General features: G+C 57.4%; 1 protein-coding gene across 1 annotated transcript in view; it reads right to left on the reverse strand.

The window, feature by feature from the left end:
* Positions 1-4,264: 4,264 nt before the first annotated feature.
* Positions 4,265-19,453, reverse strand: part of PSD4 (pleckstrin and Sec7 domain containing 4) — a 22,794-nt gene continuing 7,605 nt past the window's right edge. Inside the window, exons 3-18 of the mRNA XM_077773408.1 lie at positions 18,927-19,448; positions 17,712-17,837; positions 17,348-17,426; positions 16,478-16,841; positions 13,426-13,602; positions 12,936-13,016; positions 12,694-12,806; positions 12,405-12,463; positions 12,132-12,221; positions 11,054-11,097; positions 10,521-10,681; positions 9,415-9,485; positions 9,129-9,292; positions 8,464-8,608; positions 7,912-8,055; positions 4,265-6,540 (exon numbers count right to left, since the gene is read on the reverse strand). Coding sequence (XP_077629534.1) covers positions 6,283-6,540; positions 7,912-8,055; positions 8,464-8,608; positions 9,129-9,292; positions 9,415-9,485; positions 10,521-10,681; positions 11,054-11,097; positions 12,132-12,221; positions 12,405-12,463; positions 12,694-12,806; positions 12,936-13,016; positions 13,426-13,602; positions 16,478-16,841; positions 17,348-17,426; positions 17,712-17,837; positions 18,927-19,448 — 2,598 coding nt within the window. The 3' untranslated portion in view covers positions 4,265-6,282. The remainder of the gene's footprint in view (positions 6,541-7,911; positions 8,056-8,463; positions 8,609-9,128; positions 9,293-9,414; positions 9,486-10,520; positions 10,682-11,053; positions 11,098-12,131; positions 12,222-12,404; positions 12,464-12,693; positions 12,807-12,935; positions 13,017-13,425; positions 13,603-16,477; positions 16,842-17,347; positions 17,427-17,711; positions 17,838-18,926; positions 19,449-19,453) is intronic.

Genomic DNA, 19,453 nt, shown 5'->3' on the forward strand with positions numbered 1-19,453 from the left:
GAATAAATAATAGGAAATAAAACTTCATGAAGCAGAAAATAAAAGGCAGATTATACAGATGTGGCAATTTGAAGGATCATTGCCTCTGTCCTCTTTTTAACTGCTGCATCTGGAGTTTTGAAGCGGCTTATCCTCTCCCTCCCTCTGCCAGGTCCCCGCCTGGCTGGAGGCCCCCACAGGGCCAAGGCACGAGTAGGGACAGCACCTCCAAGGGCTCAGCCGGTCGTATTTCCTAGCGCCTCACGCTGCCCTGCCCGGCCTCTGCGGAGCCTGTGGGGCTGGGGCGGTGGGTGAAAGGGTGGGCGGGGCGTTTTGGGGTGAAGCCCCGAGTGCGGTGTGTCTGGGGCTGTGTTTGTGTGAGGAAGGGGAATGTCTACAAGAGAGCGGGTATGGGTGAGGACAGGTTGGTCCTGAGGAGTGTGGACAGGAGGGACGACAGGAGGGAACCAGGATGGTCAAGAACAGAGCATATGAAGGGCACCCCTTCAAAAAAGGGGCTTTGGCTGAAGGATAGCTGGAGGGTTCAGTCTAAATCTCCGTATCTTCGTGCAGACAGCTTCTTTCTCCCTCTTCATCAAAATTCATTTGTTAAGCTTCAATTTGACAATGTGCCAGGTGCTATATAAACAGACATGGTCCCTGCCCTTAAGGAATTTCCAGCCTAAGACACACACACACGCACACACACGCACACTGACATTTTGGCTAAAGCATTTTAAATATTAATGTATTCCCCACCTTGTTCCAGAGAGGATTCGAGACAGCTCATGGGAAATGCATGCAATAAATTAGTAAAACACAAATAAGAAATAAAGCATGGGGACCACAGAAAATATACAAGGAGTGGTCCTGAGCAGCCGCAGTTGATCTGTAAATCGGCCTCGAGCCTCTTGGTGGCCAGGTGGAAGGGTCACTTTCCTGTCCTCGCTCGCTGAATGAGAGAGTCGTCGCTTTTCTGGCCGTGTACCTCCCCCAGACCCTGTCCGTGTCTCACCAGATGGAGACAAAGACATCAGGAAACCAGAAACTTCTCCCTGACACCACAGGTGAGGTAGATGCCCATTTGGCTCAAATATCCTCATAATCGTGGTGCGTTGCCTCTCAAATCAATGTCACAGAATCATCAGTAGAAACAGGGGAGTATATCTGTACTTACCATCTCCAGGAAGGTTATTGAGGGCTGTGTCCTGCACAGTTAGACCCCTGGGTCTGAAATGCAGAGGAGACCAGAGCGGAAGGCTTACATCATGAGGCTTTCCCAGAAGCTCTCTTGAAGGCCTCTGCAAGGCTGCACCTTGGGGGAAGGCTGGCTTCGGGGGTGGGAGAAGCAAGCGGAGGAAAGACAGTAAAAGACCATGTATGAAAGTAGGAGAGCCAGGAGAACATGGAGGCTGGAAGCCCAGGAGGGATAAGGTTTCGAGATGTACACTTCTTGCCCGCAGGTGTTGGGCTCAGAGCAATGGAAACCAGCATGCCCTGCTCCTACCCTTGGGAAGAATATGTTCTGTTTGGAGCAGAGACAGAAAGGAGAGGGCAGGGGATGTGAGGAGGATGGGGGAAGGGAGAGATGTAGAAAGTTACAGACCTAATGGGGAGAGCAGGGCTCAAGGAAGGCTTCCTGGAGGAGAAGGCATCCAAATAGTTGTTTTCTCCCCTTCTTGGTACTGTTAGTACTCGGGATTTGGTCCCAGTCCCCATCCTTTGGGGTCCCTGACCCTAGTGATTGGCTCAGAGATGGGCACGTGGCTCGAAGTGGGCAGCTCAGAAGGACTCTGTTCCTGGACTTGAGTTTGAACTTTCCAAGAAGCAGATAGGGTCTGTGTGCTAGATTTACACCAAGAAGATGGTAGCTACTAGGGCCATCTTGGTACCATGAGGGTGGCGCCTGCCTCCTGGTCTGGGAGAGGGAGCTCAGAAGCACAGAGGGCAATGGGGGCCCGGCTCAGCATGGAGCCCTAGCTCAAGCCTCACCTGACCTGGATATAGACTGTTCCATTGTGGGATCCATTAAATGTCTTTTTTTTTTTGCTAAAGCCCGTTGGAGTTAAGATTAGTTGTTTGCAATGTCCAGGCAGAGGGAATGCCAAGGCCTTGAGTTGTAAGAGCAGAAACTAAGCAGGGCCCCAAGGAGGGGAGGGTGCACGTGGTCAGGCCAGCAAGCCCGAGGACTAATAGCTAACTTGCTAGGCTTTTCCGTCTGTGCCAGGCATTGTTCTGAGATGCTTACGTGCATAATTTTACTTATTCCTCACAAGCACCCTGTGAGGTAAGTGGTATCATTATCCCCGTTTGATAGAGAAGCAAAGCAAAGTGAACGAGGCCAAGTAACCAGCATGGTCAGAGAGCCACAAAGGGGCACCTGGGACTTAACCCCGGGCAGTCCGACTCCAGGTCCTGGCTGCTGAGACCAGAGTGCACTGGGCCTTGTTCAGGGTCAGACAGGTCTGTGGGTCAAAGGTCGCTGAGAGGTGAGGGGGATGAAGGCTGACAAGACATGGGAGTTGATGATTGAGTGGCATCAGTGGTCCTTCTGGTGTGTCCCCATTTCACAGAAGGGTAGAAAGGAAGCCACTTTGCAAGGTGTGAATGGGAACCAGGTGTGAACGAGAGCTGGATGAGGGAGGGAAAGAGCTGGCAAAGACCACACATCTGTGGGTCTCAGCTAGGAAGCCAAGAGTCAAATGCAAGCTTTTCTTTTTCTTTTTCTTCATGGGGATGATATACCGAAGTTGTTTACAAGGCAGGATAAGGAAGGGGGTAGACAGTCAGCCCAGAGACCCGGGGGGGACCTCCGAGGGAGAGAAGTCATGGCAGGCAGAAGCAGAGGTGGTGTGTGGTATCAGGGAGGAGGTCAGTCCCAGGAATGCAGTGAGCACCTCTTCTTCCAGAGAAGGAAAGAGGAAGGGACAGATAAAGGTGTGAGCACGGGGACAGAGACATCCAGAAAAGTTGGCAGAGGAGCGGTGGGGAGGAGCCATTATGGAGTATGGCATTCAGGAAACCCAGAGGTACGTTCAAGTATGTGCCTGCATGCACGTGGGGGTGGGGGCAAGGGAGGAAGAAGGGCCAGATGTGGGATTGCCGGGCTGTCCTAAGTTCCCAGGCCTTTTACTTTTTTACACTTACAGAAAAGTTGCATAGTTATAGAGTGTCTCCAGGCCATAGTCTGACCCTACTTATCAGTAGGGTCACTGACTTATTCACTTAAGTCATTTCGTTTTCTTAGAGCCTTCTCCCAGGCTGGCTGCCCCCCAAGCCATGAGCCTGTGCCTCTTCTGCTGGTAAAGCACACTCCTCGGCCGCAGGCAAAGTCCCACACAACCAGGCCCGGGCTCACCCTTGCTGCCATGTTTCCCTTGCCCTGGCTCATCCCATTCCTCCAGGCCCCTCATTCCAACACAGCCCACCTGTCGTCTCCATCTGACTCTGACCCCCAAAGGAAAGGTCTCAAGCCTTGGGCCTCAGTGGCCTTTTACTCTTCCCCGGTGCCTTGCAAACAACCATCAAATGAACGTTATCAGTAGAAAGCCACACAAAACAGAGATGGTGGGAGACTAGGAAGAGGTGACATCTGGGGTGTCACCTGGGTCACAGCGGGCCCACGGCCCTGGAGGCTGAGCTTTCCTAGAAGGGACAGGAACCAAACACAAACTTCAGCCAGCCTTACAGAACTGGTGCCCGTCCCATCTTCCGCAAAGAGATGCACCAACCCCACTTCCCAGGTGGGAATGGAAGCAAGGGTGGGCACAAGGTCAGACACGGGCCTATGAGTTGGATCTGCCCTTCCCCCCCCCACTNACTCAGTTTTCACTTTTGTAGGGACAGCTGTGTAGGGAACTCTAGGCTGCCCCCCGCCCCCAGCTCCAGAAACCCCTTTTCCTCTCCATCTGCAGATGTCAGAGTCCCAACCCCTTGCTTGAAAGACTTCTCCACAAGGTGGGAGGCCTGGTCTGGACCACTGCGCATTTAGGGAAGCGGGAGGTCCTGGTTCTGGTGATGGGTGGGGACGCACAGACTAATTTCCTCTTCTTCAAGGAGCAGGGCTGGACACGAGGGCTCCAGAAGCTTGAAAGATGCAAGCCCTCCCTCTAGTGGTCACATGTCAGAGCTGCAGCCTAACCACCGGGTCTCCAGGCCCAGCCAAGCCTCCCCAGCATTGACCAGGCGGGCCTTGCTGTCACCACCTGTCTCCGAAGGCTTCATGTGCCCTGGGTGAAAGAGGCGCCTGTTCTACATAAGCAAAGATGCATCGAAGGGCCACACATATGCACAAATGCAGACGAACCTCTGCCTTTTATTCTGGTTTTAGAAATAAGGATACATGTTCAGTGAGGTCAAATAAGGCACTCAAGGCTAAGCTTGTAAGCATCAGTCCTGGGCAAGTCACATCCACCTAATGCTAGGTTTTCACCTATTAACTGCACATCGGTGACCCAGGCTGCATTAAACATACATATCCGTGCCCCTGGCCCAGACCTCCTGAATCTAAATCCCTGAGCAAAGAGTGGGAATGCGTCTTTACCAGCAGGATAAAGTGTGCTTCTACATTGACAGTAAGGAGCCAGACAACAGGATTGTTACCTCAGAGGCCAGAGACATGTTCAAGTCATTTTGGAATCCCCTCGTACTGGCCCATAAAAAGAGGTCAAAAGTATTTGTGAAATGAATGAAGGAATGAACGGACGAACACGGGATCCCGAGGTCCCCCCCTACGTTGACAGCCTATGAATGTGTGACTCCTGCACGGTGCGTTCCCCACACAGGCGCACACACACCTACACATGCACACGCAGATGCGCCTAGGCACAGGTGTGCCGGGGCAAAGGGAGACCCAGACTCACTCTGCAGGCGGCCTCGGCTGCTCGGCCCGGCCTGGCCCTCCCCTTCCTCACATATTCATGCACACCTCCTTCTTCACTGGCCTGCATTGATCATGTATCCACTGGGTACTGGCCCAGCCCTGGGCCCTGGCAGGACACCCCTCACGGTCCCCCAAGGGCTACCCCCACTTGGTGGCGTTCCAGGCCCCAGGGCTGGTGACAGGCACGGACGGGAGGAGAGGGGCCCCGGTGGGAAGGCCAGAGAGGCAGTGTGTCGGCCAGCAGGCGGCAGACAGGCAGCAGAGGCCCCTCTTGGCCGGCAGCCGGCTGGCACACTTGGCTGAACAGAGACAATGGTGGCTGCCCCTCCAGCCCAGCCTCCTTCCCACAGGCAGAGCCTGGGTCCGTGAGTGTCCGGAACCTCCCCCAGAGCCCAGCTGGGAGGCAGCCAGAGGGCAGCACAAGGGGACTTCCCAGGGAGGGCAGCACAGCCCCCTGTGAGCTGGCAGGGGGGCACGGGGGCGGGGCCCCTCCTTGGGAATGAAATGCAAGGAATGGGGTGTGGGAAGGGGCCAGCCTTCCACCTGGCCCTCAGGGCTCTCAGACAAGCTGCCTCCGAGAGCCCCAGGGAGACAACACCGCCTCTTGCCCCCCAGCCTCTCTCAGGGTCCCACCCTGGAGAACCTCCTTCCCTGCTCTGGGGAAACAAAGGCCCCTTGTTCCTCTCCACAGAGCTCTGGAGGCCCCAACCCCTTCTGGCCCTCCCGGCCCACCATTGGCTCTACTCTGATGATTAGCAATTGGGTGTGTGACGTGGGGCCTGTCTCATCTGCCCCTGGTGCACAGATGCGTATGAGGGAAAGGAGACAAAGGCCCAGGGCCCCAGAGTCAGCCTCACCGAGCTGGTCCTTGAAGCCTTCGGAGTCCCTGCCCGACCCTGTGCTCTGTCACCCGGGGCTGGGGCTGGCTGGGGTCTCCCAGGACCTCTCAGAGCAGGTCACCTGATCCCCAGGGCAAGATCACCCTCAGGGCTATGGCTCCCCTGACTTGACTGCCCAGAGGCTTCCTCTGCCCCAGCCTATCTCTGGAAGCCCAGGGCCCAGGGCTACTCTGATTCTCAAATGAGCACTAAGCTGCCTCCCGGCCCAAGAAATGTGGCCACTGTGGATTGTGGAAGGGTAGAGGGTGACATGCGAGCACACGTCCTTGACCTCCCTCCTCCCTTGGGAGTAACCGGGGCCTGGGGCGGCTGGGGGCTGCCATCGGGGTGGACACAGCAGTTTGGGAAAGCTCCAGTGAACACAGGACAGAGCGAGGACCACAGGGGGACAGGCGTTGTCCTTCTGGGTGAAGGGGAAGGCCGCGCCCTGCACCACGGACCCACTGAAACACGACGCTCCTCCGTGGGGTCTCATCACAGGTCCACCCCGAGCAGGGGACAGTCTGTGAGGTGGCGTCGGCTTTACAGCTGATTTCGGTTCCTCTTGGGAATGATCTTCCGGTACGTCCTGCGCTCTGAGATGTTGCGCTTCACCTTGGCCGTGGTGGGGGCCTCGTCCTGGTGCAGCGACGGGCTCGAGTGGGATTTCTTCAGGCTGGGCTTGGGCTCCTGAGTGCCTGCAGCTTCCCTCCCGAGCTGCTCCTCCCACAGGTCCAGGTCATCCGACGGGCAGCGAAGACGGGCCACCAGCAGCTGCACATATGTCTCGTAGCGGGTTTTCTGCAACACATGGGCCCCGCCGCCTTAGCGCCTCCCTGGGTGCAGGGGACGAGGAAGCTAGAATCGTGGGGGGCAGACAGCCGAGGTCTGCACCGCATTCGAGCGGCCAGACTTTGCAGAGCTCAGCAGCCTCACATCCGAGCCCTGTGGTTACCAGGACGGTCTCACTCCCCGGGCCCAGCCCCATCCTAACCGCCACCACCTTGGAGTGCTGTAACTAACGTCTCCAGAACATGTTACATCTCCAAACCACTAAAAGATCCATAACCCACTAGGCCTGATCTGTGCAGCACAGCGCACAAACAGCTCACATCTGTACCGAAGCCTAATTGAGTCTGAATAGCATTTTAACAATTGGCATCTGGAGAGAGAGATGCTAACTACCCTCATCTGTTTAACGCTCCCGAGGCCTCCGTAACTAGCAGCCTTTGGATACAGGTCCCGGCGACCAAGCACATTCCCATCCTCCATCACGCTGGACCCTCAGCCCAGCCCTGGGTGGCTGGTTGGCCCACGAGTCATTATCTCTGCTCTACATAGAGGGGAGTGAGGTCTGGGGAGGGCCAGGGGCTTTGCGAGAGGTTGCAGCTGGTCGTTAGCAGGGAGAGGGCAGCACGAGGCCCAGTGCTCACAGCCCCAGGGGATGACACAAGACACTCCCTTCTCTGACCTCTGCTTTTCTATTCTCACAATGCCCCTCACCTACCCCCTGCTTTGGGTCCCAGAAGGTGCACGGACAAGAGGCCATAGCAGAATCTGGATCTCAGGTGGGGGGTCAGGGGATAAGACATTTTGGAATCGATCATAGGGCTCATATAAACGAGGCTCGGCCCTGACTGGAGCAGCATGTGAATTCATCATTTTTGGACAAGCTGTTTAATCTCTCCGTGCCTCAGTTTCCTCATCTGTAAAGTGAGGACAACAGTCCTCACTTACCCCAGAGTTGTTAGACAACTAAACAAGATAACAGAGTCATGTAATACAAGCTCCATTAGTGTTACATGCCTATTAGTACTAGGTAGGTATTAGGGGAAATAATTCAACTAAAATAGTTTTTCCTTCAATTTAGGGAAAGCCAAGTACAGTATACTCTTGGGTGAAAGAAAAGTTATAAAAATAACGTCCCCTGTGAGTGTTTGCAGACAAGCAGCTGCTGGGTGCCCCCAGGACAAGAAGTGAAGAGGTCTGAGTGCACAAGGACACGCACACTTCGCGCACGCCCTGCCCGCCAAGTGTGCATACAAGGCCTCCCTCCGCCAGAGCAGCCTGGAGACTAAGGCTGCAAGGACGGATGCGGCCACGAGAGGGCGGCAGAGGGACCAGCCGAGGGGGCGGGAGAGAACCGGGCGGGCGGAGACTGGGGCGCCTGACCTCATACTCCAGGTACTCCTTCCGCAAGCGGTACTCCTCCAACTCTCGGCTGCGGCCCCGCCGCTCCGGTAAGTTCCTCTGCAGATCTAGCAGGTCATCGGAGGCAGCGTCCAGGCAGTTCTCGTGGGATCGATGCTGCTCCTCCTGGGAGCGGGAGGCAGAGGGGGACGCTGTCCCACCGCTCCCCCCGGGTTCCCGAGCCCAGGTGCATAGCCCATCGCAAACCCCCGCTTCGTTCCCGGGCCCAGGTTTGCAGCCCACTCACCCTACTTGTTCCCGAGCCCAGGTGCGCACCCCCCCCCCTCCCCCACCCCCGCTGCCCACTCTGTTCCCGGGCCCAGGTTTGCAGCCCACTCACCCTACTTGTTCCCGAGCCCAGGTGCGCACCCCCCACCCTCCCCCACCCCCGCTGCCCACTCTGTTCCCGGGCCCAGGTGCAACCCTCCCTCTGTTCCAGGCGTAGGTGTGCAGCCCCTCCCTCCCACCTCCCCTCTCGTCCCGGTCCCGCGCAGCCCCCTTCCCCGCCGCACCCGGCCCTTCCGGAGGCTGTACCAGGGAGCTCTGCGCGGGGCCCACGGGCAGGATGGGCCTGACGAATCTGCGCTGGGAGCCCACCGCGGCGGGGAAGGGCGGTGCCGAGTGCGTGGCGGCCGCCAGGTTGATGCGCGCGATCCAGGAACTCATCTCTTTAGCGGTGCTGCGCACAGAGGAGGCCGTGGGTCCCCAAGGTCACAAGGTCGGTCCTGCCCCTCTCCCCACAGCCTCCTGCGGTCTGCAGGCTTCCAGACTCTCGGGACCCAGCGTCTCAAAACCTCAGAAGCCCTGCCACTGGTCGAGGTGGTTGACCTCTGGTTTTAGTCATCCGTCAAAGAGTAAAAATCTGGGAAGGCAATAGATTTTGACCAAATGCCCAAGACAGTGATCAATTGCTAGAGGCTTCCTGGAATCCTCTGTTTGGAACTGGGAGGCTTGACCGGGACTTACACACAGAAGGCGGATGCATTGGGGAAGCCAGGAGGGGGGTGGGGGTGGGAGCATCAGGCAGCACCAGCCTCAGGGGCCAACTTAGGACCCCTTCCAGCTGCAGCATTCTCCGGCTTTCCGGTCAAGAAGGCGGCTCCGGCCAGGACCCTGGCCCGCAGCCATCAGAGGGTGAGCCAGGGATGGGGAGAGAGGAGAGCCAGGACTTTGCTGCTGTCTGTTGCCCCGGGACTTACGGTGCCTGGAAGAGGTAGAGCCGCCAGTCGGCAGTCCGCAGCTGGAAGACGTGTGGCTTCTTGGTGTAATGGGTGGCCGGGGTGGCCAGCGAGTGGTGCACCCCCACGGGCTCATCCACCATCTGCGCCACCAAACTCTCCTCTGCAGGGCAGTGGTCCTCTCCCTGCCACGGGGCACAGGGGCTCAGAAGAGAGGTTGTCCTCAGCTTTCCCCACCCTCCGAACTATTCTGGGCCTTCCCCTGTTCCCCCACCCTGCCCATCAGGGGTGTGCACCCTGTTCCTACCTTCAGGAAGTAGAGAACCATCCCCCGAAGCAAGGTGTGATACATCTTCCAGCCGCGTTTGCCCCATGGTGCTGTGCCAGGATTACACAAAGATGGGCACCCCATCCAGACACACACGGCCCCTCGCCCCACCAGCTCGGTCCCTCCCTGCCCAGGGTGCACAGAGACACTCGACATACCAACACAACAAAACACAGTCACAAACAGGCACGCGCCACGCCTCACGCCCGGACAATCACGACTGGACCCCACAAACAACCAAAGCGGACGTCCCCGCCGACTGCCGCCTTTCCGAACACTCCCACCCACAAGCACAGTCCCACTAGACATCTTTCTAGTCCCATCCAGAGAGGCACAGGGACTCAGTGCTCACGCGGAAGAAGGCCTGCTTCCCCGGAGTCCCCGCCCAGCCTTGCTCAGGCCCTGTGGCTTCTCAGGGCCAAAGGCTAGGACCCTGGCTGCTCAGCACACCCTGTCCAATCCAGGACTCCATCACGGCTCTGGTCCTGTCGCTGGCCTGCTCTAAAGCAGGCACCTGTCTGCGGGATGAGGCCAAATGCACCTCCTGCCAGTCTCTGTCACACACACCCCTATTCAGAGCAAACTGTGTCTACTCCTTTGTCTACAAGGAATGCCCTCTTGCTCTCCGTTCCTCCAAGGTTCAGCTCAGATACCATCATTTCCCAGAAGCCTGACCCATCCCTGTCCCCCACATCTCACCCCCCCCAAACAAAACCCAAACCTAGTCCTCCTCCACACCCCCACATTTGATCCTACCCTCCCTACACCACTTAGCAATCTCCACCTTTGATCCCAGACATCGATGCGTTTGTTTGACTTCCCCTTACCACGGGGACCCTGGAGGGCAGGGAGTACCCAGGTCTGTCCTGTCCCTGCACCCCCAGCCCCTGGCATCTTACACGGCACCCAGCACATGGTCACCAGCAAGGAAGGAACACGGGCGCCTGTCCTTGGCCTGTGCGATCTCTGCACACTCGCACACGTTAGCCAGCGTCCCCGAGCCGAGCCGCTGCGGCACGCATGCGCACACTCTGGTTCGGTGGCGGACGTAAGCCCCACATGGTCGCAGAGCAGCAGACACTCACTCTTCTTGCCATCTGCATCATGATGCATCTTCCGGGCCAGGATGCCCAGCTTGTAGGTGGGTGCCGTGGGGTTCTGGGCCAGCTGGAGGAAGGGCTTGTTCGTCTTGCCTGCGGTGGGAGACAGCTGGGCCTCCTCTGGTCTGGCTGCGTCTTCTTCATCCCTGGACATCAGAGAATCAGGCTGGGGGTACTGACTGGGCAAAGGCCACCAGGAGGCACCCACAGCCTCGGCACCCTCCACCCTCTCTCGCAATGGGGAGCCATATCCCAAGACTCCCCAAAAAGAGTCCTTCTAGGCCAGCTCATCCGTTCCTGTCAGCCCCACCCCCTACCCCACCCCCAGCCCTTCCATATATGACCTGGGCTCCTCTACCTGCTTGAAATGGGCCCGGGGCCCAGCTTCTGACTGGCCCTCACTCAGTGGGGAACATTGTCCAGTGGGGCTCCTCCAACTCTCAGGGGGCAGGTAGAGGGAGGACAGGCCCAGAGACAGGAAAGAGGCAGGGAGTGGGGAGGAGACGGCTCTCACTTACACAGCCCATTCAAGCTTCTCACTCCGGATAGACCAGTAGAAGGCCTAGAACAGAAGGCACACAGTGGGCCAGGAGCCTCGGCCTGTGGGGCCCAAACGCTACCTGCCACTGGTAGGATGGGAGCAGGCTGCCGTCGGCCCCATCCACCCCCAACACAGCTGCCCTTCTTCCCTGAGCAGGAGACAGCTGATCCGTGCATCCACACACCCATGCATGCATGTAACCATTGACGGAGCATTCACCATGGGCCGGGCACCGGGCCAGATGCCGGAGACAGGGTGAGCAAAGCAATCCGAGTCCCTACCTGAGCTCCGTAAGGCCTGAGCTAGTTCTCCTGAGAAGGAAATGGATCAGCCACATAGCATCCTGCCCAGAGGGATGGGACAGAGCAGGAACAGCTGACCGACGGGGGCAATACATGTATGGTGAGCGAATGAACAAATGACGTGCTGGAACACCAAAATGCTCCAACAAAGAGTATTCGTGTTGATGCATCCTGCTTGCCTTTGGAGCCCTGGCAATGCCCGGCATGCAGCAAGCGTTTGAGAAGAACCAAGGCCATCACTGTGTATGAGAAACGTGCTGTGTGCCCAGCATCACACTAGGCATCTGACAATCTTTATTTCACTGTGAGGACCATGCCACACAGTGGTTGCTACCCCAGGAGGAGCCCAAGTGGACCAAGGGACAAGAATTCAAACCCTAGAACCTCGGGTTCCTCTGTCATAGACTTAGTGCCCCCGGAAACTCTGCCCTTCATTCATTCAGAGGACCAAGAGACCAGTGCTCTTTGGATCGCCCATGCCTCAGAATCGCCGGGAAGCTTAAGAGAACATTTTAGAGGCCCCAGCCCCAGAGATCCTACTTCAGCAGGTCCAAGGCAGGGAGCCTGTGAATTTCCTCAAGCCAACAAATCCCAAGGCAGTGCTGAGGCAGCTGGCTAGGACCTAGCTAGGACCTTCCGTAAACCAGCCTGTCGTCCCAAAGATAATGCAGCAGAACTGAGCCCAGGCTGGGAGCCCCGGCACTGTGAGCCCAGGGAGCGTCCCCACGTTACCACCCCCTTCCCCGACATTACCTTCAGCAGCTCCTTGGGGAAGTTCCCGCCGTCACACAGGCCGTTCAGGTTGGTTATGAATTCCTGGCAACTCATGGCCTTCCCAATGTTCTGCAGCCATTCAGAGAAGCAGGGCCACTGGCACACACTTCTCACCCCAACAGAATAACCCCCAAGGCGGCCACTCCGGAACCTTCTCCAGCTCTCCAGACCTACCTCCCCCGGGGCCCTTCCATGACCCCCACCCCAGGCCTCCAGTCTCACCCCCCCTTCCAGCATGCCCCGCCCTCTCACCTGTCCATGCAGGTCCGTGTTAAGGAGCATGATGGCACAGGTCAAGGTGTGTACAGAATCTGCTCCAGAGGGAGGGCAGTGGAGAGAAAGCTCGTTGGAAGCATGACTCCCGCCTTTCCACCTGCCCATGCAGGGTGGGGTGACCCCCAAATGCTTCTGGTTCTCCACAGTCCCCCAGACACACTCCCACCAGCCGCTACCCAGTAAACTCCTGAGTAGACAGACCAGGGGACACTTCCATGCCACTCTCTCCCATGGACCCCAGAACCCAGGGCCAGCCCCTTCCTACCTACAGAGGAGAAGACCCCAGGATTGCAGTAATGGAAGCGTTTGGAGAACTGGTAGAGGATTCGCTCGCGCTCCTGAGTCTCCCCACTGAGCACCAGGGCCTGCAGGAAGCCCCTGGAAGGAGGGCCAGAGTCCAGGATGGAGCCCAGGCTGGGGCCGCCAGCAGGCGCCAGAGCCCGGGGGCAATCAGATTCCAGCCTCGCCAGCGCCCCCTCCTCCCTAGAGAGGGCCCGGAGGTCTTACCGGAGGGCACGGTCCAGGCTCTGGCCTCCAAACTGGAAGAAGGACAAGTACTCCTCGGCCACAGCTCTGCTGAAGTCATTGCTGCGGACAGGAAATGGGCATGAAGCCTGCACTGGGGGTCTGGGCCCCAGGGCCCGCACACGTCCCGAGAGGGCAAGAGGGCAACGGCACAGTAGGGCTCTGCCACTGGCACCATCCAACACCAAGTGGGGAGAACACGGGGAGTTGGGTAGGGGAGGCAAGGGGGCCGGTCCATTGGCTCTAAGCAGGGCTCAAGCTACGGACAGGCGGTGACCTGGGTGATGAAGAGGAAGAGGCAGGCAGGGCAAGGGGATGCGGAAGGCATGGGTGGGGACACGAATGATGGATGAAGGTCAGCAGTGGGGCAGCAGGGACACAGGGACAGGAGGGACGGCAGGTGGACGGAGCCCACCAACCACTCCCTCTCCTGACTCAACCTCCAGCCTTGCTCGGGCTCAAAGCCCCTTACTTCTTCTGCAGGTAGGCAGCCACTTCAGACTTCCGGAAGCCTTCCAGGTGATAGAGGCGAGAGGCCAAATTCCAGGCCACCTTGTCGGTCCTGACACCATTCGCCAGCTTGTCTCCAGCCTGTGGCCTTTGGCCTTCCTCTGGGGACTGTGCTTGGGGCATGGGGCTCTCAGGAAGCCTGCAAAAGTCCGACAGTGTGCTCAGATTGCCACGGGGGGTGGGCAGGAAGGGGTATTGGGTCAAGTGTCCCTACAGGCCAGTCCTGGAAGGGATGCTTAGAGTCCCTGCCCAGAGCTCAGCAGGTGAGCTGGAGCTCCAGGGCCTTGAGTGGTGGGGGCCGAGGGGGGCTGGGCTAGGACCTCACCGGGGAAGGAGGCAGGGTCACAGCCTGCCTGGCCTGGCCTGGGCTGGGCACCCGGAGAACCCAGCCCACAAGGGCCAGGGCCAAGCTTAGCACCTGGCACTTTCTTAGGCAAACCACCAGAATGTTCTGAGCCTAGTTCACCTCTGGTGGCAGGTGTGCCCTTTGAAGACACCAGCGGCATTGAATCCATCCCCAGGAGGGATGGCATTGGTCTCCCCAAACCCCAGCCCCTCATCTCCCTCACCTGTCCTACCTTACCCGGGACACCTCCGTGCCCCCTTCCCCCTGCCAGGCCCAGCCCCAGCTTCACCCCTAGTGCTGGAGCCACGGAAGGTGCAGGGATGAGGGGAGAACAAGAAGCCAGACTGGCTTCAGGCACAGCTACAGCCCGGGAGTCAGAGAGGCAGGCCTCCGACCTCTCCCTTCTCACACCACCGGTGGCCCTGCGATAAAGGAAGCCGTCACCACAGGAGTCCAGATGGCGACCTGTCATTATCTTGAGCTCACAGCGGCCCAGGCAGCCCCGACAGACTCAGGGGACCCTCAGAGCCGGGCAGTTAGAACCCTGGAAGTCACCGAGCTCCGTCTCTCCCTGAGTCCTCGGTTTCCCCTGCAACGTGACAACCGGGGGTGGGGTGTCCTGGTTATCTGCACACTCATCATCCAAGTGGCCACGGTTAGGGAGCTGTGCGGGTAAGCAAAACTCGTCAGACCGTGAAAATGTTCACTAATAAACTGACCGCTTAGAAAATTAGGCCGCACTCTCTCCTTAACACAGACGTCTATCTCTGCCCCCCGACCCCCACACCACTGCCGGGCATGTCTTTGCTGCTCATTCCCCACTGATTCCTGAGGCTCCTAACACAGCCAGCAAGGCGGGGCCAGCGTAACGAGACCCACTGAAAAGTGAAATTACAAATCTCGCCCAAAAAAACCTAGGATTTCATGAAGTCCATGTAAGTGATGCCAGAAGTTTCCAGAAGTCACATGGAAAGTCACTGACAAACAAGGAACTGGAGGAGTTAGTCCACTGGACAACTGAAGAGAAGAAAAATAATGACACCTTGGTCACATCTAAACGGAACTATCTGAATACCCAGCTGGGCAACCCCAAAAGACATTTATAGAAGTGACCTAGTCGATGAGCATTGTTACTCAAATAATAAAGCTAGATGGGGAGTTACTTTGGGGGGAAAAATAATGCAAATATAAACTGTCACAGGATTGTACACTTGAAATGGGTGAATAGTATGGTGAATTATTTCTCAATAAAGGTGTTATTAAAATAAGTTAATTGAGGGATGATCTAGGTGGCTCAGGTGGTTAAGCGTCCGATTTCGGCTCAGGTCGTGATCTCGCAGTTTATGAGTTCAAGCCCTGTGTCGGGCTCTGTGCTGACAGCTCAGAGCCTAGAGCCTGCTGCAGATTTTGTGTCTCCCTCTTTCTCTGCCCCTCCCCCTCTCGCGCTCTGTCCCTCTCTCTCAAAAATAAACACTGAAAAAAATAAATTGAAATGAGATGAAAAGTAAAATAAAATATAATAAAAATAACCTCTGTGACCTCACTGTGACAGTCAAGCCTGAAGGAGACATCTCATTGGGCCAGGAAACTCAGGCCAGGAGCATTAATCCTATATTGTGCCAAAAATAAGATTAAACTTAATTTATTTATATAATATTTAGCATCAGAGCAAGAAAAGTCCCAATCAAGCCTTTTTTTCATTATTTACTATGAAAGTATGCTTCTCATTTTAGTGGATTTACTTACTTTTTATTTCGGGTTGAATCAACTGAGAAGAGCCCTCTCTTCTCAGATTCTGAGGGACTCCCCTGATTACCCAGCCTCCAAACACCTCCAGAAACAGTGGAGTTTTCCAGATGCTTGAGGAAATGCTCTGGTTTCTGGCACCACCTAAGGCTCTGTCGCCATCCCCCAGTTGACACTGAGCTAGGAGTGGGGCTGACCTTCCAGTGAGTGCAACCTGAACATCACTCTTGCCTCCTGGTCTCCTCAGTGCGTCCCTCCTCAGCCAGCCAGAGGACGACACCTCCTTCCTGGGAGGAGACCCCAGGTGCTGACAGTCCCCATGTGGCCTCCTGGGCCCTGCAGACACTTAGGCTGGCCTGCCAGGTGTCCTGCTCCTGCCTGCGCCACAGTTCTGGGCTTATTCAATCCTGCCCTGGGTCCCAAGATCCACCCCCTTGGTTCCGGCCAAACTTCCCCTTGGCGTTCTGGCTTCCTCTCAGGTCTGAGCCAGCACCCAGGGCCAGGCTCACAGATGGATCTCTCCCCGACTCCTCCTCAAATGCAAAGCAGTGTGTAATCCCCACATCACAAGCTCTGACCTTGCACTCCCCAGCCCCGCCTAGCATGGCTGCTATTTTTTCTGGGCATGTGGCCCCAGTCAAGTTCCCCGAACACCTCCCCCACCTCCTCTGCCGGGGTCCAGACTCTCGGAGCATTGCCTCAGCACACACAAATGCTGCCCCACGCGTGTAACGGTCTGCTTCTTGGTTTCTTGTGCTTTCAAACCCCCCAATATTTCTCAGAGCTGCTGGCACTCAGTCATATGCTCCCGGTTAATAGATACTAGTGTGTTAAATCCCACTGCGCATTTCTCATGCTCTGTCTGGACCAGGGTATTTCTGAATGCATCCACAATTAGAGAGGTGATTAGTCTAACACTTACCCTTCTGTAGAAGTCAAGTGGGCACCAGGCTGGACGACGGCTCCAGCCTCTGGAGATCTGGCCGGGCCTTCACTCTTTACTTCCTTCCCAGGGTCTGGAGCCTCTCCTGCTGCCTCTTCCTCCAGGAAACGCGGCTCTGCTCCGTCTGTCTCCAAGAGTGAAGGGCATGAGGCATCTAGTGTCCACTCGGGAAAACTGTTGCCCAGGTGGTGGCCCCAGAGCCGTGGGCTGCCCTCCCGGGGGCCAGGGCCTCTGCTCTCAGGCGCGGGGCTGCTAGGTTCCAGGGAAGACGCTGGGCTCCCCAGCAGGCCAGGAGCCAAGGTGCAGGGAGCAGATCCTTGGGGACACTCAGCATCACTGTCACCTAAGGAAGAGCAGGGAGCGAAGCTGACGTGGGGCGAGAGGCAGACCCAGGGCGAAGGGGCCTAGCAGAGCTGGGAAAACAGCCTGGCGAGCCACCTCCATGAACTCCCTCCCCCGGGGCTCCTCCCCTGGAGCTGGGTGGCACGTTCTGTCCCTCCTTCGGGCAGTGGCCTCCCACATGCCGAGGCAGTGGCCAGAGGGCTCCCAGGAGACTCCAGTCCCCAGGCAACCTGGGGTTCAGGGCTTCCTAAGCCACAAGGGCCCAGGCATCAGAAATGCTGGTCTTGTATTGTTTCTTCATTTATTTTATGCAATGAGCATTTTCAAGCCCACTGTACTGCTGAACTCACAGAGGCAGAGGCAGGATTAAACCCCAAGTCTGTCTGACTCCATCACAATACAATGGGACTTCTCAGTGATACCTATGGATCCCAGGGTGACCTCTGTCCCCACCTGGATCCAAAGCCTCCCACCACCCAATTTCCCAGAGCCCATACTAGCTCTCACCTTGGTCCTGGGACAGAAGAGGCACCGGAGGCCAGGAAGGACCCCCTTCTGTCTGCCAGCCTTCAGGGCTGGGCAGGGCCTGTTGAGAGAGGCACAGGATCTCCATGAGCCCTGGAGGCACTGAGAGGGAAGGTGGGGAGGGGAGAATGACTTGAGTATCCAGGGCTCCTCCCTCCCTCCTGTCTCCCCACCCAGACAACATGGCCGCAGTCCAGCCTAGTTTGGGTCCTCAGTTCAGAAGAGGAATCCTGGATGGGAGAAGACCTGCGTCCCAGAAGCGCTGGTGCCGGGCCCCAGTGTCGCTGGGCTCACAGTCCTCCATACAGATGGGGCAGGGGAGGCCAAGAGAGAGGAAATGACTTGCCCAGGGTTGCACAGGATGTGTGGCGGGGCTCGGGGCAGATCCGACATGTCTTGTTTCCCAGGTCAGTGCTTTGTCCACACAGGATGCTACAGACACGGCGGGGTCACGGCTGTCTCCCAGAGAAGTCTTAGAGAGAAGGAGGAACAAGAAGTTTGACCTGAGGGAAACTGTCCTTCCAGCCTTTAACACACCCCACGAGGCCTCCGGGGTGTCCCATGCATGGCCCCTGACTTCTTGCCTCCTCCCTCCATGGGCTGCAGCACCAGCCCCAGGATGGGCTGGATGCTAGGGAGGGTGATGGCGCCAGGCAACGGGATGGGAGAAAATGCCACTTGCTGCAAGGATGGAGCTCCCAGGCTTCCCTCTGAGGACCCCAAGGGTGCTGAGCAACAAGGGTCACGGGACGGAGCCACAACGCCCTACACCAGACCCCCCAGCCTTTGGGTGAGGAGACTCCAACAGTCCCCAGCAGCTCCTCTGATCTTGGGGCCGGGGGAGAGAGGAGAGCTGCTCGGGTTAACGGCTCTCCTATCATTGTTCTTTGCAGCCCGAGAGATTAGAAAGTTACAGCCCTACTCTGCCATCTTGACGTTCCTTATCTCTCAAGTAGAGATCTCCCTGGGAAAACCGTGCTCCCTGCTGTCTCACATCGCTTGTCCCAGTAACTTGTCCCAGTCGGTATCAAGGACCTCTGCCCTTGTCGTAGGGGCCTGATCTATCAACACGGGGGTGGGGAGGGGGTGTTGAAAGATGGTGAACCAAAAGTAACTAAATGTTGAAATCTCAACAAAAGAGACGACAAGACTCCTAAAGCAGACATCTCCCAGCCAGGGGCAGAGGTCACCTCGAGGGCTGGGCGCTGCCCTGTCACAGCTGGGAATGCCTCCGAAGTGGGAGGGGTGCAGACTAAGAATGGCCTGGAACACGCTGCAGCTGGAGGAGCTGTCTGTTCTCCAGACACAACCCCCTGAAGCTGGGGAGATGGAGACATTTGTGGACTTAATTGCCATCATGTTCTGTTGACATCATGGCATTCGAAAAATGCCCTGTAATTCTGAAGGCCACGCTGGACCTGCTTTTTGGCTATATTACTTCAGAATCCCAAAAGGCCTTAGCATCTGAGAAGAGTGTTCTGGGCTCAGTGACCCCAGAGAAAGACCTTGCCTTCCCTGTCCCCATGCAGAGCCTTGGGTTAGTCCCCAGGGCTCAGCTTACCTCACTCTCCCCTCCGCCAGAAGGTGCTTCAGGGATCCCTTCGGTGGTGTCTGCCGCGGCCCATGAGAAGAAGTGAGGTTTGTAGATGGGCACCGGGAATGGAGGCGTGGTGTGTCCGCTGGAATCAGATGTGCCATCCCCCAAATCCGGCTCACCGCCTGGCTCTCGCGCCACTCCACCTCCTGGGGGTGGAAGCTCCAGGGACTCGGGACACTGGGGCCCAGGTCTCATGTCTGTGCAAGAATCTGAGAACCCCCAGGAAAAGCGAGCTCCAGAAGTGCTGGTATCCGAGCAAGGGCTCTCCAAAAAGAGAGGGTTGTCGAAGAACACGCTCTCCTCCTCGGCACCCCACTCCGGGGAAGAGTCTGGCCTTCCCTCCCTGGGCCACTCGGGCTTCTGATTCTCCCCCTCGGGCCCGCTGCTGTCTCCCCCCGGGGCTTCCTCCACGGGCAAGCTGGGGTTGAGGCCTGAGCCCCGGGGGCCGGCGGGGCTGGAGGGGAAGCTGGGGAGCTCCGCGGGGACCTTGG

This window comes from Crocuta crocuta, unplaced genomic scaffold (assembly GCF_008692635.1).
Source record: "Crocuta crocuta isolate KB4526 unplaced genomic scaffold, BGI_CrCroc_1.0 scaffold67, whole genome shotgun sequence".
Classification (NCBI taxonomy): domain Eukaryota; kingdom Metazoa; phylum Chordata; class Mammalia; order Carnivora; family Hyaenidae; genus Crocuta; species Crocuta crocuta.